At 49.3% G+C, this 27,781-nt stretch overlaps 1 protein-coding gene across 1 annotated transcript in view; it reads right to left on the bottom strand.

The window, feature by feature from the left end:
• Positions 1-27,781, bottom strand: part of PRRG4 (proline rich and Gla domain 4) — a 288,545-nt gene that overhangs the window by 119,892 nt on the left and 140,872 nt on the right. Inside the window, exon 3 of the mRNA XM_086955854.1 lies at positions 13,689-13,852. Coding sequence (XP_086811980.1) covers positions 13,689-13,852 — 164 coding nt within the window. The remainder of the gene's footprint in view (positions 1-13,688; positions 13,853-27,781) is intronic.

The raw sequence follows: 27,781 nt of genomic DNA, 5'->3' as shown, positions 1-27,781 counted from the left end.
TTTTCAGGGCGGCACAAGAGGGCCATGCACCCAAATCCTGGGCAGAAGCAATGATTGTAGTTTTTGGCAAAAAGGGTAAAGAGCCAGATCTTGAGGGTTCATATCGCCCGATCTCGCTTTTGAATTGTGATAGTAAGATATACTCCATGATATTGGCAAATTGTCTATCTACAATCATTAGCACATTAGTTTCCATAAATCAGCACAGGTTTATACCACTTCGAGGGCATTTGACCCATGTGAATAAAGTGGTGACACTCTTCGCTGTGGCCCATGTTGAAAAACGGGACTTGGGGTTAATTTTATTAGACGCAGAGAAAGCGTTTGACCGGGTGGAGTGGGATTATTTATGGCAATTGATGTTTAAAATGGGCTTTGTCAGGAAATGTATGTAGGCCCTGCAAGTATGGTATACAGCACCAACTGCTAGGATCACTGCAATGGGTCTACTATCAGAATCTGTGCAAATTTCTCGTGGCACCAGGCAAGGTTGCCCCTGCTCTCCACTTTTGTTTGCTTTATACATTAATCCTTTTGTTGAGCAGTTGGGCAATAATCCCTGTATTAAAACTTTTTGTGTTCATGAAGTCCTTTTTCAGTTGTTGTATATGCTGATGATATAGCCGTCACCTCGGCTGATCCTTCTCTTGCACTTCAAGAGATTGAGCGAGTAGCGACAATCTTTGGTCAAATCTCGGCTATAAGCTTAATGTGACTAAAACACAAATTCTCTGTTCAGAGACTAGTGCCATTCAAGATGGTAGAGTATTAAAAGAGGTGACATACTTGGGCATCAAAATTAGGACAGTAATGTCCGAGGTGGTGGATGCTAACTGGAACTTGTTGTTACACAGTGTTAAGGAATCTTTGGATAAAAAGGGGGAAACTACGCTTTACGTTAATTGGATGAAGTACTATTATAAAGATGAACATTCTTCCTAAAGTTTTATACTTATTTAGATCTATTCCCATGGAAATTTCCATGGCCCAGTTACAACATCTTCAATCATTTTGTTTAAAATTCTTATGGTCCCCGGGTAAACCAAGGCGTGCAACTAGATTTATGGCTTTACCGAGTGAGAGAGGGGGACTAGCCATACCCGATTTTGTTTAATACTTCTACGCATGTTTTCTGCTAAAAATGCAGGTATTATTGACGGGGGAAGGGATGCTTAACTCTCCAGAGGTACCTTCATTTTTTGAAATTTTGCTGGGCTCAGAGGCTCGGCGTTGTTTATTTAAAGAAGTTGACGGCAGTTACTTCAAGTGCACAAGGTTTAAAGTGGTTGATGGTGCCTTTAAAGTGTGGAAGAGAATACGAAAAATATGTTTGCTTGAGAGACTATCTTATTATACCCCCTTGAACGCTGCCAGGCTTATTCCCCCAATTTTTCAAGATAATACAGTCTCTGGCTAGATGAATAAAGGTATAATTAATTTAAGGGGCTTTTTTACCCCCGGAGGCATATTTATGTCCTTTGAAGTACTAGCGATTCAATATAGTTTGTCAAGATCTCAGTTTTTTTAAATTTCTTCAAATATAGGACTTTGTACTGCGGAAAAAAGTCAATTTGCTGTCCAACCCAGTGGTAGAGACCATTAGAAGACAAGAGAAAATCGGGGTGTTATATAAATTATTATTATTGTTAAGACCGGATGACTTAAGTGAACACAATGCTAAATGGTCTATAATTTTGGGGGTAAATAATATCTCTGTTGAGAAGGTTATAGTCAGATCCCAGGATGTGTCAATATCAGCTAATTTGAAAGTACAACTTTTCAAAACAGAATTTGATTAGTATTATACCCCGGCTCGCATGTCAAAATGGGGATCTGGGTTTGATGGGAAATGTTTTCGCTGCGGTGGGATAATGCAGACAGTCTGCATGTCTTCTTTGGTTGTAGTAAAATGTCAAGGTTTATAGCGGATATAAAGAAATTCCTGTCTATAGTAATTGGGGGCCCGATTAGGATTACTCCTGTTATAATGTTGTTAGGGAAAGGGCCAGAACCCGATGCAGGGGCAATTTTATGCAAACATCGTTACTTGATTTTTGTTGCAATGACAGTTGCTAGGTTATGTACTGCTTCCGTATGGCTTCAAACTGAACCCCGGCATTTGAGGTGTGGCTTGTTGGAGTTTCTTTTCAGTCAAAGGTTTAAAGCACGGGTACTCAAAGTACGGACCGTGGGCCGCCAGCGGCCCAGCAAGCCTGTCTTGGCGGCTAGCGGACCTTATAGACATCGCACCTGTGTTCTTTTTTTAAGCTTCAGCAAACACCGCCGGTTGCAGCAGTGCGGAATCAGAGAAACTGCTCTGTGGGGGCCGGGACATTCCAGCCACAGTCAGATTGGAGCTGCAGGGGCGCTAAGAAGAGGTGAACAAAGCCTCATTAACAAACAAATGGTCTTTTAAAGACCTGTGAAGTGCCCTGGAGGCTGGGTCATCCCGGGCTGACACACACGGGGGGGAGGGGGTAGAGGACAGCAGGGACTGAGAGCCCGGTGAGGTGGGAGGGCAGAGCAGGGAGTGAGAGGTGAGGTGGGAGGGCTGAGGTGGGAGGGCAGAGCAGGGAGTGAGAGCACAGTGAGGTGGAAGGGCAGCAGGGAGTGAGAGCCTGGGTGAGGGCAGCAGGGAGTAAGAGCCCGGGTGAGGGAGGTGGGATGGCAGCAGGAAGTGAGAGGCCGGTTGAGGTGGGAGGGTAGCAAGGAGTGGGAGCCCGGGTGAGGTGGGAGGGCAGCAGGGAGTGAGAGCCAGGTGAGGTGGGAGGGCAGCAGGGAGTGAGAGCCCGGTGAGGTGACGGAGGGCAGCAGGGAGTGAGAGCCCAGTGAGGTGCCCGAGGGCAGAGCAGGGAGTGAGAGCCCGGGTGAGGTGGGAGGGCAGCAGGGAGTGAGATCCTGGTGAGGTGACGGAGGGCAGCAGGGAGTGAGAGCCCGGGTGAGGTGACAGAGGGTAGGAAGGAGTGAGAGCCGGGTGAGGTGGGAGGGCAGCAGGGAGTGAGAGCCCGGTGAGGTGACGGAGGGCATCAGGGAGTGAGAGCCGGGTGAGGTGGGAGGGCAGCAGCGAGTGAGAGCCCGGGTGAGGTGGGAGGTCAGCAGGGAGTGAGAGCCTGGGTGAGGTGACAGAGGGCAGCAGGGAGTGAGAGCACGGTGAGGTGACAGGGGGCAGCAGGGAGTGAGAGCCCGGGTGAGGTGGGAGGTCAGCAGGGAGTGAGAGCCTGGGTGAGGTGACAGAGGGCAGCAGGGAGTGAGAGCACGGTGAGGTGACAGGGGACAGCAGGGAGTGAGAGCCCGGTGAGGTGGGAGGGCAGCAGGGAGTGAGAGCCTGGTGAGGTGGAAGGGCAGCAGGGAGTGAGAGCCCGGGTGAGGTGGGAGGGCATCAGGGAGGGAGAGCCGGGTGAGGTAGGAGGGCAGCAGGGAGTGAGAGCCCGGGTGGGATGGGACGGCAGCAGGGATTAGAGCCCGGGTGAGGTGACAGAGGGCAGCAGGGAGTGAGAACCTGGTGAGGTGACAGAGGGCAGCAGGGAGTGAGAGCCGGGTGAGGTGACATAGGACAGAAGGGACTGAGAGCCTGGGTGAGGTGGGAGGGCAGCTGGGAGTGAGAGCCTGGTGAGGTGGGAGGGCAGCAGGGAGCGAGAGCCCGAGTGAGGTGGGAGGGCAGCATGGAGTTAGAGCCCAGTAAGGTGACGGAAGGCCTCAGGGAGTGAGAGCCCAGTGAGGTCACGGAGGGCAGAGCAGGGAGTGAGAGCCCGGGTGAGGTGGGAGGGCAGCAGGGAGTGAGAGGCGGGTGAGGTGACAGAGGGCAGCAGGGAGTGAGAGCCAGGTGAGGTGGGGGGGGCAGCAGGGAATGAGAGCTGGGTGAGGTAACGAAGGGCAGCAGGAAGTGAGAGCCTGGTGAGGTGGGAGGGCAGCAGGGAGTGAGAGCCCGGGTGAGGTGGGAGGGCAGCAGGGAGTGAGAGCCCGGGTGAGGTGGGAGGGCAGCAGGGAGTGAGAGCCCGGGTGAGGTGGGAGGGCAGCAGGGTGTGAGGGCCCGGGTGAGGTGGGAGGGCAGCAGGGAGTGAGAGCTCGGGTGAGGTGCGAGGGTAGCAGGGAGTGAGAGCCAGGTGAGGTGACGGAGGGCAGCAGGGAGTGAGAGCCCAGTGAGGTGACAGAGGGCAGCAGGGAGTGAGAGCCCGGTGAGGTGACAAGGGCAGCAAGGAGTGAGATCCCGGGTGAGGGGAGGGCAGCAGCGAGTGAGAGCCCGGGTGAGGGCAGCAGGGAGTGGGAGCCTGGGTGAGGGAGGTGGGAGGGCAGCAGGGAGTGAGAGCCCGGGTGAGGAAGGAGGGTATCAGGGGGTGAGAGCCCAGTGAGGTGACGGAGGGCAGAGCAGGGAGTGAGAGCCCGGGTGAGGTGGGAGGGCAGCAGGGAGTGAGAGCCCGGTGAGGTGGCAGCAGGGAGTGAGAGCCCGGTGAGGTGACGGAGGGCAGCAGGGAGTGAGAACCAGGTGAGGTGGGACGGCAGCAGGGAGTGAGAGCCCGGTGAGGTGACGGAGGGCAGCAGGGAGTGAGAGCCGGGTGAGGTGGGAGGGCAGCAGGGAGCCCGGTGAGGTGGGAGGGCAGCAGGGAGTGAGAGCCCGGTGAAGTGATGGAGGGCAGCAGGGAGTGAGAGCCGGGTGAGGTGGGAGGGCAGCAGGGAGTGAGAGCCGGGTGAGGTGGGAGGGCAGTAGGGAGTGAGATCCCGGTGAGGTGACGGAGGGCAGGAGAGAGTGAGAGCCGGGTGATGTGGGAGGGCAGCAGGGAGACTGGTGAATTAGGAGGGCAGCAGGGAGTGAGAGCCGGGTGAGGTGGGAGGGAAGCAGGGAGTGAGAGCCTGGTGGGGTGATGGAGGGCAGCAGGGAGTGAGAGCCGGGTGAGGTGACGGAGGGCAGAGCTGGGAGTGAGAGCCCGGGTGAGGTGGGAGGGCAGTAGGGAGTGAAAGAACGGGTGAGGTGGGAGGGCAGCAGGGAGTGAGAGCCCGGGTGAGGTGGGATGGCAGCAGGGAGTGAGAGCCCGGGTGAGGTGGGAGGGCAGCAAGGAGCGAGAGCCCGGGTGAGGTGACAGAGGGCAGCAGGGATTGAGAGCCCGGTGATGTGACAGAGGGCAGCAGGGAGTGGGGGCCCGGTGAGGTGGGAGGGCAGCAGGGAGTGAGAGCCCGGGTTAGGTGGGAGGGCAGCAGGGAGTGAGAGCCCGGTGAGGTGACGGAGGGCAGCAGAGAGTGAGAGTCCAGTGAGGTGACGGAGGGCAGCAGGGAGTGAGAGCCCGGTGAGGTGACGAGGAGAGCAAGAAGTGAGCTCCCGGGTGAGGTGGGAGGGCAGCAGGGAGTGAGAGCCCAGTGAGGTGACGAGGAGAGCAAGGAGTGAGATCCCGGGAGAGGTGGGAGGGCAGCAGGGAGTGAGAGCCCGGGTGAGGAGGAGGGCAGCAGCGAGTGAGAGCCCGGGTGAGGGCAGCAGGGAGTGGGAGCCCAGGTGAGGGAGTTGGGAGGCGAGCAGGGTGTGAGAGCCCGGGTGAGGTAGGAGGGCATCAGGGGGTGAGAGCCTGGTGAGGTGGGAGGGCAGCAGGGAGTGAGAGCCCGGATGAGGTCGGAGGGCATCAGGGGGTGAGAGCCTGGTGAGTTGGGAGGGCATCAGGGGGTGAGAGCCCAGTGAGGTGGGAGGACAGCAGGGAGTGAGAGCCGGTTGAGGTGACGGAGGGCAGCAGGGAGTGAGAGCCGGGTGAGGTGACGGAGGGCAGCAGGGAGTGAGAGCCGGGTGAGGTGACGGAGGGCAGCAGGGAGTGAGAGCCGGGTGAGGTGAGACAGGTAGAGATGGAGACAGCTAAAGACATATAGAGACAGAAAGAGATAGAGGCAGAGACAAATAGATACAGGGGCAGACAGAGCTAGATAGGGTCAGAGACAGGGGCAGACAGAGACAGATAGAGGCAGAGACGGCAATAGAAGTAGAGACAGACAGGGATAGAGACAGACAGAAAGAGAGACAGAGATAGAGACAGAGATAGAGGCAGAGACAGATTGGGAGAGAGATAGACAGAGTCAGATAGAGGCAGAGACAGACAGAGAGAGGGAGACGGAGAGGGAGAGGGAGGGAGACAGAGGGAGGGAAAGGGAGACAGAGTGTGACTGATGGAGGGGGAGGGAGAGGGAGGGAGACAGGGAGGGAGGGGGAGGGAGTGGGAGGGAGGGGCAGGGAGACAGAGGGAGAGAGAGAGGCAGACCGAGAGAGAGGGAGATGGAGGGAGTCAGAGGGAGACAGAGGGAGGGAGAGACAGGGAGGGAGACAGAGGGAAGGAGAAAGTGGGAGACAGACAGAGGGAGACAGAAAGAGGGAGACAGACAGAGGGAGAGAGGGAGGGAAACAGAGGATGACAGACAGAGGGTGACAGAAAGAGGGAGATAGGGTGACAGACAGAGGGAGACAGACAGAGGGAGAGAGGGAGACAGACAGAGGGAGAGAGAGAGAAAGACAGGGAGACAGACACACAGAGGAGGGAGACAGACAGAGGGAGGTAGACAGACAGACAGAGGGAGGGAGACAGACAGAGGGAGGGAGACAGGCAGAGGGAGGGAGACAGAGAGAGGGAGGGAGATAGACAGAGGGAGGGAGGAAGACAGAAGGAGGGAGACAGATAGACAGACAGGCAGAGACAGAAAGACGGAGAGGGAGACAGAGGGAGGGAGACAGGGACACAGACAGACAGAGACAGATCGAGGCAGGGACAGGAACAGACAGAGAGAGGGAGACGGAGAGGGAGACGGAGGGAGACAGAGGGAGGGAAAGGGAGACAGAGTGTGACAGAGGGAGGGGGAGGGAGAGAGAGGGAGACAGGGAGGGGGAGGGAGGGAGGGAGGGAGGGAGAGGGAGGGAGACAGAAGGAGAGAGAGAGAGGCAGACAGAGAGAGGGGGAGATGGAGGGAGTCAGAGGGAGACAGAGGGAGGGAGACCGAGGGAGGGAGACAGACGGAGGTAGACAGTATGAAGGAGACAGAGGAAGGGAGGGAGACAGAGGAAGGGAGGGAGATAGAGGAAGGGAGCCAGAGGGAGGGAGGGAGATAGAGGGAGAGAGGGAGCTAGAGGGAGGGAGATAGAGATAGGGAGACAGAGGATGACAGGCAGAGGGTGACAGACAGAGACAGACAGAGGGAGCGAGGGAGGGAGTCAGAGGGAGGGAGGGAGACAGAGGGAGGGAGGCAGACAGAGGGAGGGAGGGAGGGAGACAGAGGGAGGGAGACACAGGGAGGGAGACAGAGGGAAGGAGAAAGTGGGAGACAGACAGAGGGAGACAGACAGAGGGAGAGAGGAAGGGAGACAGAGGGAGGGAGGCAGACAGAGGGAGGGGGGAGACATAGGGAGGGAGACACAGGGAGGGAGACAAAGGGAAGGAGAACGTGGGAGACAGACAGAGGGAGACAGACAGAGGGAGACAGACAGAGGGAGGGAGACAGAGGGTGACAGACAGAGGGTGACAGACAGAGGGTGACAGACAGAGGGAGAGAGAGAGAGACAGACAGAGGGAGAGAGAGAGACAGACAGTGAGACAGACAGAGGCAGGGAGACAGACACAGAGAGGGAGGGAGACATACAGAGGGAGGGAGACAGACAGACAGAGGGACGGAGACAGACAGGGGGAGGGAGACAGACAGAGGGAGGGAGATAGACAGAGGGAGGGAGAAAGACAGAGGGAGGGAGAAAGACATAGGGAGGGAGACAGATAGACAGAGGGAGGGAGGGAGATAGACAGAGGGAGGAGACAGACAGAGGGAGGGAGACAGACAGACAGAGGGAGGGAGGGAGGGAGGGAGACAGACAGACAGAGGGAGACGGAGAGAGGGAGACAGACAGAGGGAAGGAGGGAGACCAACAGGGAGGGAGACTGACAGGCAGAGGCAGGTAGGGATGGAGACAGACGGAGGGAGGGAGACAGAGGGAGGGAGGGAGACAGACAGTGGGACACAGATAGAGGGAGACAGATGGAGGGAGAGAGGGAAGGAAAGAGAGGGAGGGAGACAGAGAGAGAAAGAGAAAGAGAGGTGAGACAGAGAGAGACAGAGGGAGGCTGAGTGAGTGAGACAGAGGGAGACTGAGTGAGACAGAGAGAGAGGGAAGGAGGGAGCGAGAGAGAGATAGAGGGAGGGAGACAGAGAGAGGGAGGGAGGGAGACAGAGAGAGGGAGGGAGAGATAGGGAGAGGGAGATATAGGGAGAGGGAGAGAGAAAGAGAGAGAGAGAAAGAGAGATGTGTGTGTATGCCAGGTCTGTTGGCTCAGTGGATGAAGGTGTACGCTGCAGGGGCCTGTGTTCAACCTCATGGTCACAGTTTATTTTCTGTAGCCCCTCCTCATCCCCCACTGACCTCGCCTCCACCGGTGCGGCCCTCTTCCACAAACCACACTGTAAATTTGGCCGCGAGAGAATGTTTGTGAGTACCCATGGTTTAAAGAAACACAAGATTGGGTTGAACCTTTGCAAGGGTTTCCGTGACCATATAAACTCATGAAAATTGTTATATTTGACATGTTTACAATTGGTATTGATTTTTTATCTTATTTCATCGCTGCTGTGGAGTAATAATAAATTTAAAAATAAAATAATAATGATGAGATCACCTTTAACACTTTATGTAGAGCATGTAGTAAATTGTTATTTTACGAAGAATCAAGAGCACCTTCAGAAACCACAGGGCATCTGGTTACGAAGTAATACTTTCAGTATCATCTTTACAAGTGGTTAGGTGCCACACAGTTAATCCAGCACACTCAGTTACTGATGATGAACAAGTATATGACTGTGCTAACTACATAACAAGACATAGGTAAAAAAAGAAGACCCCTTCCAAGGGTGCATGTTGCTCTTTTTTGATGGATCCTCTTTCATAGATCATAAAACTGAGATTAGGTATTCAGGAGCACCAGTTATAAGAGCTGAACAGCACTGATCATCTGACACATTACAAATCTTTCGCCAGATGCCATTACGTTCCTATTTTTCAGCACAGGCGGCTGAATTGGTGGCCATCCTTGACACACTGTAGCGGGCTGAAGGATTAGTGGACACAATTTATTAAGATTCAACATATGTCATCACCACTGTACATTCTAGCATTCATAAGTGGGAAAGGAGGTGATTTCTTAAATCTGATGGATCCCCTGTGATGCCTAAAGATTTATTGCCACCAATAATAAAAGCCACTTCCATCTAAAGTAGCAATGATAAAGTGAGCAGGACACACCCGAGGTAATGCTCTGGCAGATTGGGCAGCAAATTAAGCAGCTAAAGTGTACACAAAATATCATCAATGTGATGAACACACATTAGGTATGATGACAAGTAGGCAACAGGATGCTAAGGAATTACCGCCCCCATACACCGAGACAGCAAAATTACATTTGTTTGAATTGCAAGAACTAGCATTACCTCACGAAAAGGAGCTGTGGGAACAGCGAGGCTACATTCAGTCACCAACAGATTTAATTTATAGGCAAGAGAGTACAGGCAAGCTAGTAATGCCACAAATCCAGGTGTACATGGCTCTAGAGCAACTTCACCTCCCACCACATGCCACAAAAGAGTATCTTCTTACTAGATTAAAGGCAGATTGGTTATCTGAAATGATCACTATGTACATTGCAGAATGCGCAATATGTCAACAGTATAGACCCAAGCCGACCTTAAAGGTGATCACCTCAACAATACCATACCCAAAAGGTCAATTTAAACATCTACACTTAGATTTTATTGACATAATAGAGCGATGCAACAATTACAGGTACATCATAGTAGTTATCTGTACATTCTCACTAAGGATTGTGGCTGGACACTGTGTACATAATGATGCTAAAGCAGTAGTCAATGTTCTGATAAGACAGGTAATACCGAGGTGAGGCATGGCAGAAGTGATCCGCTCAGGACACCAGCCCTATTTTGTCAATGCAATATTTCAACACATTTGCACTGCCCTAGGAATATAACATAAACTGTCATCTGTTCAACACTCTCAAAGTAATGGAATAGCCGAGCACCTGAATGCACCTGAATGGCCTCCTCAAGAATAAAATAAGCAAATGATGTGCTACTCTGCAAAATAAATGGCTGTACTGCCTACCACTAGCCTTGTACAACCTTCAAAATCAGCCAGAAAGCAATCAGCATTTAACACCACATCAAATATTGATAGGACGTCCCATGCCCGCCCCTTAAACAATAGCATGGCAAAAGACAAATGCTATAAGACAGCTGAGGTTTTAGGGGAGTTCATGATGTCTGTCAAGTTATTCTCTACACAGGTATTACGAAAGGAGAAGGTTATCTCAGCCCAGCAGACCAGTACGATACCTGTTGGCTAACAATGTTATGTGCAGAATTTTGTCTGAAGATGGAAGGATCCCAAGTTCAACAACCCCTTCTCAGTGACAATGAGTACCCCCACAGCAGTGAAAGTGAATGGCAGGAAACCATGGATTCATATGACGGCTGTGCGACTGGACCACACCTTGCCTCAGACACTTCTACAGACAGAAATGGTACAAGAGAGGCTAAGCGAGGCACAAGAGTAACAATGGCTCCCCTTGAAAGTGTGAGTAGCAGACTGTTATGTACTGCAGTTTTGTTTTTCTTTTTATGTCTGCTGGTGGCTACATTGAAATGGTATTTTACCTCATGTATGGGACTATGTAATAGCAGTATGCGCTTGCAGAAAGCAGTACCTGAACAGAAAAATATATCTTATAGTATTCATGATACCAGATTAGATAATATGTGGTTTCAGCATAGATGGCTATAGGTATGCAGACTTCTAATACCTCTCGCTTTGTTTGCTCTTTGATTCCACACTCCACTAACTCAGATAGGTTACACTCCTCTAAGGAGATACCTCCAAATATTACCATGTGTCTCCTACATGTTTTTATTTGCAGATTACGTGCGCAGATGCAACCACTTCAGCTCAAACAGGGTACATTCCAAGGAAGTTTTACACAATATGAGAAAGAGTTAGCAGATGTGATGAATGTCTTAACAGACCACAAAGAGCTAGTAGTTAAGTTAGATAAAATGGCCAAGACAGGAATTATGAGGTACAAGGATAAAACTTGGAGAGCTAAAATATTGCAGCAGGGATTTTTAGGGGTGTATACTGACCCACGTTTTTCTGCTAGAATAACTCCGCCATACCCCGGCCCCATGATTGTATGGAAAGGTCAAACTTCTAAGTAACTGGATCAGTATACATTCATGGTCATTGGCACCATGGCATTACATTTGGGTGTAGGGTCCTTTCTTTATGGAAGGGGAACCCAACTGGCAATAACATATGACAGAAGTTTCAGGCAGTGTGGGATGAGAATATATCTGGACTAACTTGGGTAGAAACACCAAAACATTTCGAGCAGGTAGAAAACCCATTCTTTTCTCTTTGTGTTTCAGGGGAAATTAAATGGTCCCGGTGGGAAAGAACATAAATTGCAATGTTAGAAGATATAACTCAGACATGCAATGGGGCACCTCCAGCCTAATGGATTTTTACTGGACCTCTAATGAATGTCTGTATACATGACTTCCTTCAGGGTGACAAGGACTCTGCTCTTTGGTCACTGTGCACACCCCTCCCTGGTGATTCCAGAAGCTGACATCTCTGGACTGCATGACCATCCCATGAGCCGTCCAACGACCTTGTTGCACCATCATCGGAGGAAGTGCGCTGCAGAGTAGTATGGTACTACAGCCTGGGAAGATGTCCGACAAGAGCACACGCTGTATTTTTTTTCTGAAGTATCTTTCTGTTCATCCAAGCAAAAGCAACTACATGTTGGCTCCAGATTACCTGCTGCGAGATGATGAAAGCCTTCAACCCACTGAGGATGGCTTCAACGTGATAGAGATGTAAGCAATGAGAGTAATGATCATGCAGCATAAATATGTGCTAGACTTAATGACGGATATGGAAGGAGGGGTATGTGTCATGATTCAAACTTGCTGTTGCACATATATTCTAGCCGATGATGCTGATAACGTAACACCAACAGAGGCCATACGAACTCTGCTTACCTTGCAAAAGTAAATTGTGGACGGGGGAGGTGTCCCCAAAGAATGATTTGCGGGGTGGATCACTTGGTTACCACACTGGATGTCAGGACTATTTAAGGACTTGTTAGCTGTTCTTTTGCTATTGCTGTTCTGTGTCCTCCATATTGGTATAGGATGTTGTGATAGGGTTAGTCAGAAGCTGGTAGGGATGTTCATTAACAGGGTGGTCAATAAAATGCAGGAAATTGAAGAGAATGTATACACATTTATGACTCCAAGCAAAATGGAAGGTGAGTTAATAGTTGAAAAATCAACTAAAGGTGGGGAATGTTACAATGGATGTAGAAAATGAAGAAGGCCTACTCGTGTCAATGTAAGCATCAACAGAAAGACATGTACAGAGGTACATTTTAAAGGAGAATTATAGGCCTCAGCTAGTAGAATAGAAAGAATGAATGAAGTCAGGACCTGGGGAAGGGAAGTAGACATGCGCTTCCCCCATGCTAGTAGAAAAGAAAAATATAATTAGACACAGCAGAAATGGAAAGTCACAGGCCTGCATTATAAGTACGTCTCTTGGAAAATATGTAGATAAGCAGCACCGAGGCACAGGAAGATGGAAGTTAGGCCTTGAAGAGCAGTAAACATGTAGGGAGTAGAGCCTTGCTAGGCTTCCCAGAGACAAGCCAAAGACACCAGTAGTGTAGCAGTGGTATGAAAGTGTAACAAATAACGCATGCACATGAGTTGCATTCCATAAAAGTGTGATTAGCTGTTTTTGAAGAAAGTATTTCCTTTTTATTTAATGTTATGCTCGAGCAAATACTTGACCAAATATTGAAATGTATAACGAATAAGCAGTTACAAATGTATAAAAGAAACTGTCTGCCAGATTGTAAGTTGAAGCTCAGATTCCAGTTCTATGGGGTTGACTGACATGCACTTTTATATAAACTCTACTATATTGCCAACGGAAGTTGTGTCGTCTTTTTCTCTCGTCCGGCAACACTTACTATATGAGCAGATGGTTTCAGGTGCTCGACACCGGCCCTTGATTGTCAACACCAGCACATATGGAAGTCTTCCACTTGGGGACGCTGTATATTTTATTTAGAAATGGGCATAACAACAGTTTATAAATTCAATATACATTAAAAATACCGACGCCATTTCTAATAGCTTTGGGGCCCTGGAATAATCTGAATTGTCTCACTTTGTGCTACCATTAGTAGTTGTATAAGGTATTGTCATTTGCAGCACTGGCTATGGGTGGTGCGAGCTGAGTGATCTTCTCACGAGGGCCCCAGGCACTTATTTCTTTAGAAATTAAACACTGCACGCAAATACTGCACCCAGTAGTGTCAGTACTTACTGTATGCGGGATTACCTCCTCATTGTAACAAAAGCAGAGTTAGGGCAAACATGCAGTTTTGCATGCAGACCCACGAAACTCGATTGCAGTGCTACATGTTTCTGAGTCATTTGACTGATATTTCTCAGTGGTGAAGTTCCGCATTGTTACCACTTTCTTTCCGCGTTCCTTAGGTGCACTGTAGCGTGCATTTATCTGAGCCACAGCTAACTTTCCACAGTAGATTCCAACACATGGTGAGCAAGACATCGCCAAAGCAGAAATAAAACAAAAATATATTTACAGTTGTAACAGGGTCTTTAAAAATCTCTCGTGCTTCTTCATAATTGCACACTTCTTCGTAGCACTCTCTTTCAGGATTCCCAGGAACAAACATCTCAAAATCAAATCGGTTGTACAGCAGACTGCGGCCGAGGAACATGTTGGCTTCCTCTCCACCAGTAAACACTAAAATTTAAATAGAAATATAAAAAAACAATTAAAGGCACATAAAACACAATGGTTACGATGTGAAATGTATTTTAGCGTTTAAAAGTCCTGTATTTCAGACATTCCCAACAAAGTCTTTGTTTTGAATAAGATTTAATAAGAGGGTTAGCTTGATTCCGAGTATTAGTAGTGTTGCAAAGCAATTAATCGTAGAACAGGACAATAGTCATTAAACCAGGTTCACAAGAGTTGGTCAAGCTCAAAGCAGGGATTACAAGAATCTCAGGTCTTCTGGTTCCACAAATTCCTATATCACTTTTTTTTCAATAAAGGCCAGGCTCCACAAACGAGGGAGCAGCTCGTGAGCTTCTGGCAGCTCTCCAGGCCTGTAAGTAGTCCTCCTGTGTGCAGCCTAGCCTACTAAACTAAAAGCTTTTGCTAGGTTTAATTAATGTAGTATACCAAAACTGAAGAGCCAGTATTTGAGATGTAAATGTGTATATTTTCAGGACTTTTAAGCTGAAGTTTGTAGAAAATGGTTGAATCTCCAAAATGTATTTAACGCTGATGTTTGAGTGATAAATCATACAGCGTTCGAGAGACTTATTAATGATATTACAAGAGGCATTGCTGCTATAACTGTCATGTATTAGCCACGTACAGACATTTCAAATTGACGAAGCCTTTTTGACATGACTGCTAGCAACCCTGCGTAATGCACTGAGTTGATCACTGCTGGTAATCTTGCATGGGGTTGCCACTAATGTTATCTTGTCTGGTGTGCTCACTATTAACACACTAATATTATTAGCAGCTCTGGATGGTTTTCATTAAACATAAGTAGCACTTGTCACAGAAAAGGCTGAGAACCCCTGAATAAAGGTCCGCCCATCCTACCCTCAGGAACTAGAGAGCTGCCAATGGGGACATTTTAACCAGAACAGTAAAGGAGAGAAGTTCTGATAAGAAATTACCAGGCAGTGAGGCCTGTGAGAAGTTGGCCTGATATGCAGTGTTCACTATTCTAGTGATCACTATGTATCATTCCAAACGACCCTTATTGATGATTGGTTGTAAGTCAACCTTATAGACCAGCTATCCTAGTAGCATGGACAAGAGCAGTCTTTAGGCTAAACTCTAGAGGGCGTGTTAAGCCAGCTGTTATACCATCACTTATACCCCTTGAACACCAAGTGAAAGGACACACACAAGTTGTTATGAAAATAAAAGGATATTTATTTATAACAAGTCTACCCTGATCTCTTTATGAGTCAGGGAGCTAAGCACATAACAAAACTCTTAAGAAAATACTTCAAGTTGCACAATTTACACAAATGCCCGAGGGGCACGAAAAACCATATACTACAAAAGTGGAATGCGAAATACTAGCAGGTAAGTAACTCGATCCAGAGGCTTTAGGATCGCTAGGACTACACTACAGAACCTTCAGGTTAGGAGCAGGAGGACTAGGGAGATCGGGTACAGAGTGTGCACTCTCACGCGGGATGCGGGACAAAGTCTATGGATGCTAGATTTCGTAAAGTTAGTGTTATCGGGCGAACCCGACTAGGTAGAGCTGAAAAGAAAAAGGATCTGGACACTTAGAGAGTGGTCCTGTGCTGGAGCACAGTGGTACTCGATTTACCTAGCCCAGGGGCTGCGGCTGCACAGGGTTCAAGTGACGTCAGGAATCCTCGTTGATGCTCAGGAGCCTGAAGAAAGTAGTTGCTGGCAGGCGACCAGTGAAGATGTTCCGGGCTGATCCAAGGGTGGATCAGTGAAGAAGGATACCTGTAAGCAGAGAGGACCAAGTTCTGCAGAGGGGACCAAGTTCTGAATCACTAGCCAGTGATTAGGTGGGCACCAGGATGGCACCGGACGAGGTCACTCGGCCAGGTGAAGAGGTGACACTAGATTCTGCTGCTGCACGGACCAGGGCGCTGATGTCTGCCAGGCTGGAGGTCTGCGAGCTGTCCCACGTCAGATGTCTGCTGCTGGCGATGCTGGATACGTTGAAGGAGGCAACAAGCCTTGGCTAAGGCAAGCCCACGTGGCGACACAAAATGGCGTCTGGAGTGGACCAGGAGGGTCCGAGGAAGTTCCCCTTCAGGAGGAAACAAGGGCCAGTCTAGAGGAGCTAGACCAGTGGTGAAACAAATGTAGGACGTCGTCTGGGGGGTCACTAGCCAACGGGCAAGTGACCGGACAACGTGGCAAGCGACACAGAAGCAAAAGGGCCCCACGCAGATCTGGTGGATGCTGGGGGGCTGGACTTCGTGCTCGTGCTGCTTCGGGTTGGGGCTTCTCTTACCCCAGTGCACCCACTCAAGGGTCCCTCGGCGGTCGTGCTGGATCAGTGTCGTGCTGGTTCTGATGATAGCCGGTTCCTCTGGTCTCGTCGCACCCACGGTTCTCAGCTGTGCTGTAGAGGCAGGTAGAGGTCAGAGAGGGCAGGGAGTCCGGGTCTCGTCGTGCTGGTCGGTCTGGTTCCGGAGGAAGGACGTGCAGCAAACCGCAAGATACTTAGTTGGTGCCTGCTGATGCAGGGTGACTACTCCTTAGTCACAAGGGAGAAATCTTGAGAAGAAGTCGAGAGTTCCTTTCGTAGAAAGTAGTTTCAGGATTCAAAGATGATCTAATCTGGAAGGGTCCCCGCTCCTGCCTTTATTCTAAAGAAAGGGGCTGGCACGCAACTAGGTCCTGCCCATGGGTGGGACCAGGAAGGGGGGTGGTTACACCGCTCTCCCCTGTCCGGACTTTCCCCAGCTCAGGGGCTGGTGTGCCCCTGGAACTGGTTCAAGCCGGCATATGCACAGTGAGCACCGGGGTGCCACTTGCAGTCACCTTCCTCTGAGCCCTGCCTACCTGGGATACACAAAACCCTGTCTGGGATGGTGCTAGCACCGCCCCTGACAGGAAACCCTTTGTCCAAGCTCTCCTCGCTGGAAGGACTCCCAGCAGCAGGAGGTCAGACTTGTGTCTGTGGTGGCAGCCTCCATTTTGTGATGCTGAGGCTCGAGTTAACTTTAACCGGGGTTCACAGTTACATACATGTCGTGTCCCTCTAGAAGGGTGGAATGCTAACCCCGTCGCCAGAATTGGCGAGGGGTTAGTATTCCAATTCGTATGACACCTTACTCGACATGTTTTGATAAAGCGATACCAGAGTTGGCAAATAACCGCGAGGATTATAATGCACTTAAGAGTATATGGTACGCGTTATCATGGAACAGCTATTAGGACTTGGTTCCGCAAGCTGCAAACGGGCTCAGCTCATGCCAGAGCACCATCTCACATGACTCCAAGCACTCTGCCTTCAGGATTGTTAAGGCCTGCCATAGGAGTGACTGATAGGAATACATGTGTCCATTTTAGGGTTAGATATAGGTATACTATATCTAAAGCAAAGGGTGATTACACCACCTTGCCCCAGCTGTCGTGCAGCCAGTTGTGTCAGATTTGGATGGCGAGCCAGGTGCGGCATAATACATGCTGCAGCCCCTGGTAGGCCCTGGGTACACCTATGCCCTGGGTACCTAAGGTACACTGTACAGGGACTGATAAGGTGACTCAGTATCCAATTAGATATGTACCTAAGGTACATGGAATCCATTTTAGAGAGAGAGCAGTGGGCCTGGAGCCCTGAATAGCAGGGTCCCAGGTCAACTAAGTCGAAAAACCAGCAAAACACCAGGCAAAAAGTTGGGGGTAACCATAGTCAGGTATCCACGCTCTTACATAACCCCCCCAAACGAAAGGAGATAAGGCTATCCTTGACCAGGTAAGCCTATATTGCCTGAGTGGCCATATGAGGTGGTACATGCACTGGCATGGTTACCCCCTATATCATGGTCCACTAACCAATCCCTCACCCTAAGGGTATCAGAGGGTCTCCACCATAGGGAATCTCTACCTGTGGTGTGTTTTGGCAAAGTAAAAGGCTGGTGCTGGGATGGAGTACTGAAGTGAGGCTCCACTAAGGTTGGGCTCAACTTCCTCCAATCACTATCCACCATATGTGCCTTTCTTTCCAGGACTGAGTTGCTGTGAGCTCTCAGGGTCAACCTCTGGCTACCTAAAGCTGGAGGCTGAGTCCCTCTGTTTGGCTTACTGGAGGGACAGGTCAGGTTTGGGGTTTTTAGGCCCCAGGTTTGGCTGTGCCCAACAATGTCCATCTGTGGGAGGTCCCTAGCTAATTTTAAGGGGGATCCCTCAGGAGTTTGTTTTATTTTCACTGGGCTAGGATTACTAGCTTCAGTGCCCTTAATCTACTGATTGGGGAGTTCTTTTGGACAGGGGGCCCTTTGGGGTCCGCCACTGGCCTCCCTGACCTCTACAGCCCTGGGCTGACTGAGGCAGGGTAGAGAGGGGCAGGTTACCTGCTCCAGACTGGGTCCCACCTTGGAAGGGTCCACTGACATCAGAGGCTCTGCCAGGCTAGACCTGACTACCTCTGGGGCAGTTTTTTCACAAGGGGTCAGATCAGTTCCCTGAGGAGGCTGATCCTTTCCTAGAGTCTGGTGCGAGGGAGATTTCTCTTCCTCCTCAATGCTCTCTGTCTGAGTGGAGTGATCCATAGTTTCAGGCTTCACAACACTATTATCTGTCTGAGTTTGAGCTGTGGCCATCACAACTCCACCAACCTTTTCAGGAAGGGACTCAGTTTGGGTATGGGCTGTGGCCATCACAGCCTTGCCAACCTGTTCAGGAAAGGAATCTATCTGAGATTGGGCTGTGACTGGCACAGCCCTCCTGACCTGTTCAGGGAGGACATCTTGGACTGGGGCTGTGGCTATCACTGCCCCACTAACCTTACCATGGGGGTTTACCATTTTAAAATGGGTTTCTTGCTCTACCTCAGCCCAGGCTGAGATCTCTAAATCATTCCCCAGTAGGCAATCTACAGGCAAGTTTGGTGACACTGCCACTCTCTTGCGGCCAGTGACACCTCCCCAGCTGAGATTGACCACTGCTATGGGATGATCTCTCTGTACTCCATCAATGTTGGTTATCTGGTATGTGGCTCCAGGTATAAGTTGCCTTGAGGGAACTAGGCTCTCAGTCACCATGGTGATGCTAGCCCCGGTGTCTCTGTAGGCCTCAACTTTTGTACCATTGATGAGGCTCTCAGTCACCATGGTGATGCTAGCCCCGGTGTCTCTGTAGGCCTCAACTTTTGTACCATTGATGAGGGGCTCCTGTCTGTACTTGCCCAAAGTGTTGGGACAAGTTGTGAAGTTGGCAAACCCCATGCCAGTCTCACAGACAAGAGTATCTAAGTTTGGGGACCTGGTTAGGCCAGAGTCCCCAGGAACTCCCAAAGTAAATGCACCCAGATTCTTGGGGGCACTCCCACCACCTGGGGGATTACTACTAGTAGTAACAGGAGGCTGGGAAGTTTTACTTGGGGGTATGTTCTCCTTATTGTCGTTGGCCCTTGGGCAACTGCTGTCAGTTTTGTAATGGCCTACCTGTTTGCAGGTATGACAATAAGGTTTCTTTTGGGAATTGGAAGGATTTTGGGACCCACCCTTTTCAGAGGATTTTTGGGGCCCTGGGGTTTGATCAGAAGATTTATTCCCACCCTTCTCTTGAGGCTTGGTTGATTCCTTCTTTTGGTCACCACCCTGCTTCTTAGGCCTGACCCTGGTTCTGACCCATTTGTCTCCCCTCTTACCCAATTCTTGTGGAGAGGTCAGATCAGAGTCTACCAGGTGCTGGTGTAATAACTGGTTCTGACAATTATTTAAGACTTGCTCTCTCATAATTAGATTGTACAATCCTTTGAAATCAGTAACCTTACTTCCCAGTAGCCAGCCTTCAAAAGCCTTAGTGGCACAATCAACAAAGTCAGCCCAATCCTGAGACTGAGTTTTCTGGGTGTCTCTGAACAGCAACCTGTACTGCTCAGTTGTTAAGCCAAACCCATCAATCAGTGTATTCTTCAGGACTTGGTAATTGTTAGTTTCCTCAGCTCTAGTAGTGAGGAGCTTATCTCTACCTTTGCCTTCAAAGGAGAGCCACAAGATAGCTGCCCACTGACTCTGGGGTACGCACTGGACAGTGCAGGCCCTCTCCAAAGGAGTTATCCATTTGTGGATGTCATCCCCTTGTTTAAAGGGGGGCACTATCTTACTCAGGTGTCTAGTGTCTGAACTCCTGTCCTTTTCTCTAGGTAAAATGCTGCCACCAGTGGGGTCTGCCCCACTCAATTTCTGCTCTCTAGCAAAGGCAAGTCTCTCTTTGGCCAGGGCAAGTTCTTCCCTTTCAATCCTCAGATTGACTTCCCTCATCTTGGCCTCATGCTCTCTCCTCTGAGGGGATGTCTTCCCTCTGTGAGAAGAGGTATGAGAGCCATTGGTTCGAATGGATCTGTTAGAGCCTCTGGATAGAGACCTAACTCGTCCACTCCCAATGTTAAGCCTGCCTGAGAGGGGCCCTGGGGGTCCCCCAAGTCCATTTTCATGCCTGCTTAAGTTGGTCCTGATGAGTCTACTGACTTCTACCTGACCCTTGTCTGCCTCATCCCCTGACAAATCCTGATCCTCTTCCTCTCCTTCACTCACTGTTCCATTGAGGTTGAGGTCAGGGTCCCCAAGGGTTCCCTCTAAGGGGGGCATGCTCCCATCTGGATTAGGAGGGCCTGTGTTAGAAGCCCTCCTGGCATCATAAGTCTCTAAGAGACCAATCAGGAATGGGATGGTAGGGTTAGAACCCTGTTTTAGCTTCCTGGAGGTACACACTTGTCTCATCTCCTGGAAGCTAAGAGCTGCATATCTTGATATGACCTGTGGAGGGTCAACTGACACAAGGGGGGGGCCTCTGATTTCCCTCCTTTGTCTGACATGCTTTTCTAGTGAGGTGTAAGTGGTGCACTTACCTACACTATTTGTTTGCCTACTGATCCCTTGCTAAGAGTTGTAGTCAGGGTGTGCTAAGCCCTGTTGAACTACAACAGCTGGTTCAGTAGAACTCCGAGGATTCTAAGCTAAGTTATATGTACCTTGGTACTTATGTGATCTTTCAAATGATATTCTTAGGATACGTGTGGTAAAACAACAGCAAGCTCACAATCCCAACCGCTGCTCACCAATGTGAGAAGTTGGCCTGATATGCAGTGTTCACTATTCTAGTGATCACTATGTATCATTCCAAATGACCCTTATTGATGATTGGTTGTAAGTCAACCTTATAGACCAGCTATCCTAGTAGCATGGACAAGAGCAGTCTTTAGGCTAAACTCTAGAGGGCGTGTTAAGCCAGCTGTTATACCATCACATATACCCCTTGAACACCAAGTGAAGGGACACCACACAAGTTGTTATGAAAATAAAAGGATATTTATTTATAACAGGTCTACCCTGATCTCTTTAGGAGTCAGGGAGCTAAGCACATAACAAAACTCTTAAGAAAATACTTCAAGTTGCACAATTTACACAAATGCCCGAGGGGCACGAAAAACCATATACTACAAAAGTGGAATGCGAAATACTAGCAGGTAAGTAACTCGATCCAGAGGCTTTAGGATCGCTAGGACTACTCTACAGAACCTTCAGGTTAGGAGCAGGAGGCCTAGGGAGATCGGGTGCAGAGTGTGCACTCTCACGCGGGATGCGGGACAAAGTCTATGGATGCTAGATTTCGTAAAGTTAGTGTTATCGGGCGAACCCGACTAGGTAGAGCTGAAACGAAAAAGGATCTGGACACTTAGAGAGTGGTCCTGTGCTGGAGCACCGTGGTACTCGATTTACCTAGCCCAGGGGCTGCGGCTGCACAGGGTTCAAGTGACGTCGGGAATCCTCGTTGATGCTCAGGAGCCTGAAGAAAGTAGTTGCTGGCAGGCGACCAGTGAAGATGTTCCGGGCTGATCCAAGGGTGGATCAGTGAGGAAGGATACCTGTAAGTAGAGGGGACCAAGTTCTGAATCACTAGCCAGTGATTAGGTGGGCACCAGGATGCCACCGGACGAGGTCACTCGGCCAGGTGAAGAGGTGACACTGGATTCTGCTGCTGCACGGACCAGGGCGCTGATGTCGGCCAGGCTGGAGGTCTGCGAGCTGTCCCACGTCGGATGTCTGCTGCTGGCGATGCTCGATCCATTGAAGGAGGCAACAAGCCTTGGCTAAGGCAAGCCCACGTGGTGACACAAAATGGCGTCTGGAGTGGACCAGGAGGGTCCGAGGAAGTTCCCCTTCAGGAGGAAACAAGGGACAGTCTAGAGGAGCTAGACCAGTGGTGAAACAAACGTAGGACGTCGTCTGGGGGGTCACTAGCCAACGGGCAAGTGACCGGACAACGTGGCAAGCGGCACAGAAGCAAAAGGGCCCCACGCAGATCTGGTTGATGCTGGGGGGCTGGACTTCGGTGCTCGTGCTGCTTGGGGTTGGGGCTTCTCTTACCCCAGTGCACCCACTTGAGGGTCCCTCGGCGGTCGTGCTGGATCAGTGTCGTGCTGGTTCTGATGATAGCCGGTTCCTCTGGTCTCGTCGCACCCACGGTTCTCAGCTGTGCTGTAGAGGCAGGTAGAGGTCAGAGAGGGCAGGGAGTCCGGGTCTCGTCGTGCTGGTTGGTCTGGTTCCGGAGGAAGGACGTGCAGCAAACCGCAAGATACTTAGTTGGTGCCTGCTGATGCAGGGTGACTACTCCAGCAAAACACCAGGCAAAAAGTTGGGGGTAACCATAGTCAGGTATCCACTCTCCTACAAGGCCTGCCTGCTTAGACATTCACAACCTTTGTTTAGACATAGGACGTAGAATCAACAACAATATTGTCAATCAATTACGAGTCTTGCATTTACTTTTATTTCATGAATGATCAGTTTTATCATAACTTTTTTGATTACCAAGGTATACCATAAAACATAGCCAATGTGTTGAATTTATGAAACGCTGGAAATTCAGAATTTCATTCCTTACAAAAGAATATTTAATTGTATTAATCACCACTTTTGTGTAATTTGAATACATCCAGTACGTTTCATTTCAGCCTTTCATCTTCGAGTGGAATTGTTACCTTGTCTTTGTCAAATATCTAAATTGATAGCTAAAGAAGGAGGTCTTACAGTTGAGGCAGGCATTAGGGCAGAGTGGTGAGGCGGATATCTAGGGAAACAGACGACGACAATAAAAAAGCTGAGCAGGTAGTGGCCAATCCTGACATACATGAGAACAGCTACAAAAATGAAGCCAGTGTCTGGGTTCAGGGACCTGTCTTGTGTGTGGGCTATCTACCAGTAGTGTGTAGGTGTAGCCGTCCAGAAAGAAAAGAATTTTTCTTTCTTGTTATCCCCTCACTCACCGGAGTTTCCTCACGGTGACATGCTTCATCATCGGGGTCATCCCAGTTCTCTACGAAAAGGGGCGTGCTGCGACTCTCGAGCTACGAAGGAGCACTATGAAGTGAAGGACTATGTGTGGTGGGAGTAAGTGGAGTGGATGTGTGTGTGAGTGTTAAAAATACTGTGCTAGTGGGCCTCAATGTTTTATTCTGCTCCTAGACCGGTATGTTAAAAGTGGGGTTTGTACTGTGGACCAACCAGTAATGTGGGTTGGTTCAGTACCTGGTCGACATGTTTCACGCTACCCCTAGCGTTTCTTCAGGACCATACAGGGACCAGCCCTGTATAATACCACTCCTAAAAAACCTAGATTTAGGATTCAAATATTAGATTAGTGAGAAAAATTATTTACAGTGATTGGCGCTGTTCCTACTTGGTACAGGCGTTGTTATGTTCATTGGTGAACATTTGTTGGTGCAATATGGCACATCATGGTCTCATGGGGGGCGGTCCAAGGGGAAGCAGCTAGGTAAAACCATGCGGCATTGCTGATCAGGAACATTGTTTCCAACGAGGCGATACCGCCCCCCATGAGACCATGATGTGCCATATTGCACCAACAAATGTTCACCAATGAACATAACAACGCCTGTACCAAGTAGGAACAGCGCCAATCACTGTAAATAATTTTTCTCACTAATCTAATATTTGAATCCTAAATCAAGGTTTTTTAGGAGTGGTATTATACAGGGCTGGTCCCTGTATGGTCCTGAAGAAACGCTAGGGGTAGCGTGAAACATGTCGACCAGGTACTGAACCAACCCACATTACTGGTTGGTCCACAGTACAAACCCCACTTTTAACATACCGGTCTAGGAGCAGAATAAAACATTGAGGCCCACTAGCACGGTATTTTTAACACTCACACACACATCCACTCCACTTACTCCCACCACACATAGTCCTTCACTTCATAGTGCTCCTTCGTAGCTCGAGAGTCGCAGCATGCCCCTTTTCGTAGAGAACTGGGATGACCCCGATGATGAAGCATGTCACCGTGAGGAAACTCCGGTGAGTGAGGGGATAACAAGAAAGAAAAATTCTTTTCTTTCTGGACGGCTACACCTACACACTACTGGTAGATAGCCCACACACAAGACAGGTCCCTGAACCCAGACACTGGCTTCATTTTTGTAACTGTACCTAGGAGGACGACCTGGTCTTGATTAAACCTCCTTTTCCCTCTACTCTGTCACGATACATGAGAACAGCATCAGGATTAGCCTGAACACCCTTGATTTGCACTCAGTGGGAGACTGGGTTGAAGAAAGCTCAGTGGGCATGTCGGTTTAGCCGTCCTGAGAATGCCAGCCAAACCAACATGTGCACTGATGTAATGTGATGTAATGTAATGTAACTTGAAATTATATAGCACAAAAACTGCCACCCAACGGGTATCCTGGCGCTGAGACTTACCCTGTTGTCAGTGTGCATAAAAATAGCCTGTTTGCCGATACTGAGTAGCTCGTATTACTATTCCCTTGGGAAGAGCCATATCTTTATGCTTTTCCTAAATGTAAGCAGAGATTTGATTTGTCTAATATTCAAGGGAAAATCGTTCCAGAGTCGTGAGGCTGCTACACCGAATGCTCTGCCACCCGTCCTAGTCTTCTTGAATCTTGTGGTGGTTACCAGACTTGCGCCTGAAGAACGAAGGTCTCTCCCAGGAGTGTACCAAGTACATTTTTCCTGCATGGATATCGGACCAAAACCATGTACTGCTCTGAACACAATACAGAGAGATTTTAAATGAGTTCTCTCAATAATTGGTAGCCAGTGAAGGTCCTTTAAAGCTAGAGTTGTTGAGGAACTGCCCTGCCTATTTAAAGCCAATTTGGCTGCTATAGACTGGATCCTCTGCAGCTTCAGTAGCACTGAGTTTGGTGCTCCCAGATACGATGAATTACAATAGTCCAGCCTACTCAATATTATACTCTTCACTACTTGAGATCTGGTAGTAGCAGGCAGTAATGGAAGGATCTGACGTAGTGCTCTTATCAAGGAAAAGCAAATACCAACTGTACTATTAACTTGTGACTCCAATTGAAGGTTATCATCCGTTAACACCCCCAGGTTACGCACTGTTCTAGCTGGAATCAGTGGTTTATCCGTAGGGGTGAGTCTAAAATTGAAGGGAAAGGGCCGCGCAATTTTGGCTGCGGAGAAATATACTATCTCCGTTTTATTTCCATTGAATAGTAAGGAGTTTTTTTTAGCCATTTAGAAGTATAATGCATGCACTCCTGGAATTTATCTAGGGAGACTGCCTGGTTTCCTTCTAAAGAGAACACCAGTTGTGTGTCATCTGCATAGCTGACTAGATCAATACCAAAGGACTTGATAATAGGGATCAGGGAACACAGATAGATATTAAATAAGATTGGGCTTATTGCTGATCCCTGTGGTATCCTGTGGCGCCCAGGGATCTTAGGGTATGTAAAAGGTGGAATTGTTACCACCTCTTACCTGCCGTCAGATATGATTGCATCTACTTTAGTGCCAGTCCTTTCACTCCGATGTTCTCTAGTCTTTTCAACAAGATACTATGACTGTGTTGAATACGGCCGAAATATCCAATAGTACTAATACAGTCGGTTTACCATTGTCGGCTCGCATTCTTAGGTTGATAGAAGTGCACTTACCACTCCTCCTGGTGACTGCCCCCATGATGGCCCTACCCCCAAGACTCGGCCCGGCCTATAACTTGAAAAGTAAATGGATAATAAACCTGTTTTATTAACGCTTTATTTTTCAGGTTTATGAGCTGCTGGCAGGGGGAGCAACGCTGCTCCGCCATAGCAGAGGAGCCGCCGCTGAGGTCTTAGTCGATCTCAGCTCATGGATTTGTAGAAAAGGTGTGTTCTTGGGTTCTCCATCTGTATTTTGGCAAGACGGCTCAGTGACTTAAGGCTGATTGCCGTAGTGAGCCAAGTCGAATCCTGGCAACCCAAACTCACCCTTCCACCCTCCTGACAATGCAAATTTAGAACAATTAATTTTGATTAGTATTACATGCTATTTACAGTGCCTAGAAAGGACGCTATGAAACACAATCTAAAAACAAATTATAATTATTTTTGCAACGAGTGAAGCAACCATTTTTACCACACTCTATACTTTAATAAAAAAACGTTCTATATGGTAATACCAGAACACCCATTAAGTCTGCCTTGTGCCTAAAACACCCCTCAGAGAACACACATACTAAAAAGGCACAATTTCCCTGTCTGCGGCACGGCACACCTTTAAGCAGATGTGCCTGTCGCATACAGAGACAGGGCACCCTATTATGTAGAATGAACTGCACTTCGATCCGCCACAAATTTGCACTGCCCACGGGAACAGAGTATTTAAATGAAATACGGAGCAGGGGCCATATTACAGAAAGTGTCGGGGGTGCAACGGGCACAGTCAGCAAACACTTGTGCAGCTCCTTCAGTAAAACATGTAGCGCTGGGGCACATATAGCACCAGCGCTTCCTCAAGAGGACGTTCCCTCATTTGCATGGGAGTGCAGACCCATGCAAATGATGGAATCTCTTTGCCTCTGCATCCACGTCATATTATGGATGTGGGTGCAAAGGCAAAGAAGCTGTCTAGAGGCTAACTGAAAATGCACCATAAAAAGATGGTGCACTGTGAGTGCACCCCCTGATGGCAGCCCTCTGGAGGAAGGAAATGGGGGTTCCATGGACCCCCACATATATCCCCTTAGGTGGGTGCAGTCACTCACTGCACCTGCCTGCAAATGGATCTCTAATCCCTCTTTCAAGTGCAGGTGGGTTAGCGCCAGTATAAGTGAAACATTGAGAGGCTTTGAAGCAGCCGCTCCGTATTTCATTTGCATGCACTGCCACAGGACAGCACAACTTTGCGGCTGCCCCCAGGGTGCACTTTCACTGTTTGTGCACGGTGCGCCTATTTAAAGATGCACCGTGGTGCAAACAGGGAAAGTGCACTGTATATGTGATACGGCTCCGGCTGTTTAAAAGCTTCTCTGTGTTTCACCATGCTGGTAACCCGTCTGCACTTTCAAGAGGTTGGAGATCCCCTTGCAGGTGGTTGCAGTGAGTGACTGCACGCGCCTGCAGGAGAATGTCTGGGGTGTCCATAGGACCCCCTCTTGCCCCTATTAAGGGCTGCCCTCAGGGAGCGTACTGAGAGTGTGCCACTTTTTGTGGCGCACTTTCAGTGTGCTTCCTAGTGGTGTTTGCCTCTGCACCCGCATCGGTAAAATGGGGTGGGCATAGAGGCAAAGTGATTCACTCGTTTGCATTGGGCCACACCCCCATGGGAAGGAGGGAACACCCTCTCTCAATAGCACTGGCGCTACATATGTGCCAGGGCTATTGTATTACAGAAACTGCCGCACGAGCGCCTACAGCCCCTTCTGTAATACCAAAGTGCCCCAGTGGCCTGCAAAGCAGGCGTAGATGTCCATTTTGCTTCCAGAGCACTTTGTGTAATACGGTCCACATTGTGAGTTGCCTTATTTACTTTTTAGTTATTTGCATTTATTTGTCATTTTGTAAAGCTCATACTCCACCCAGCCTGGTTCCAGAGAGCTGTAACACACGAAAAGTATGAGAGCACCTAGGAAAGTGACAAA

The sequence above is a fragment of the Lissotriton vulgaris genome, chromosome 2_1 (genome assembly GCF_964263255.1).
Source record: "Lissotriton vulgaris chromosome 2_1, aLisVul1.2, whole genome shotgun sequence".
Classification (NCBI taxonomy): domain Eukaryota; kingdom Metazoa; phylum Chordata; class Amphibia; order Caudata; family Salamandridae; genus Lissotriton; species Lissotriton vulgaris.
Note: the sequence above shows the minus strand (reverse complement) of the source record. Positions and strands in the feature narration are given on the sequence as shown.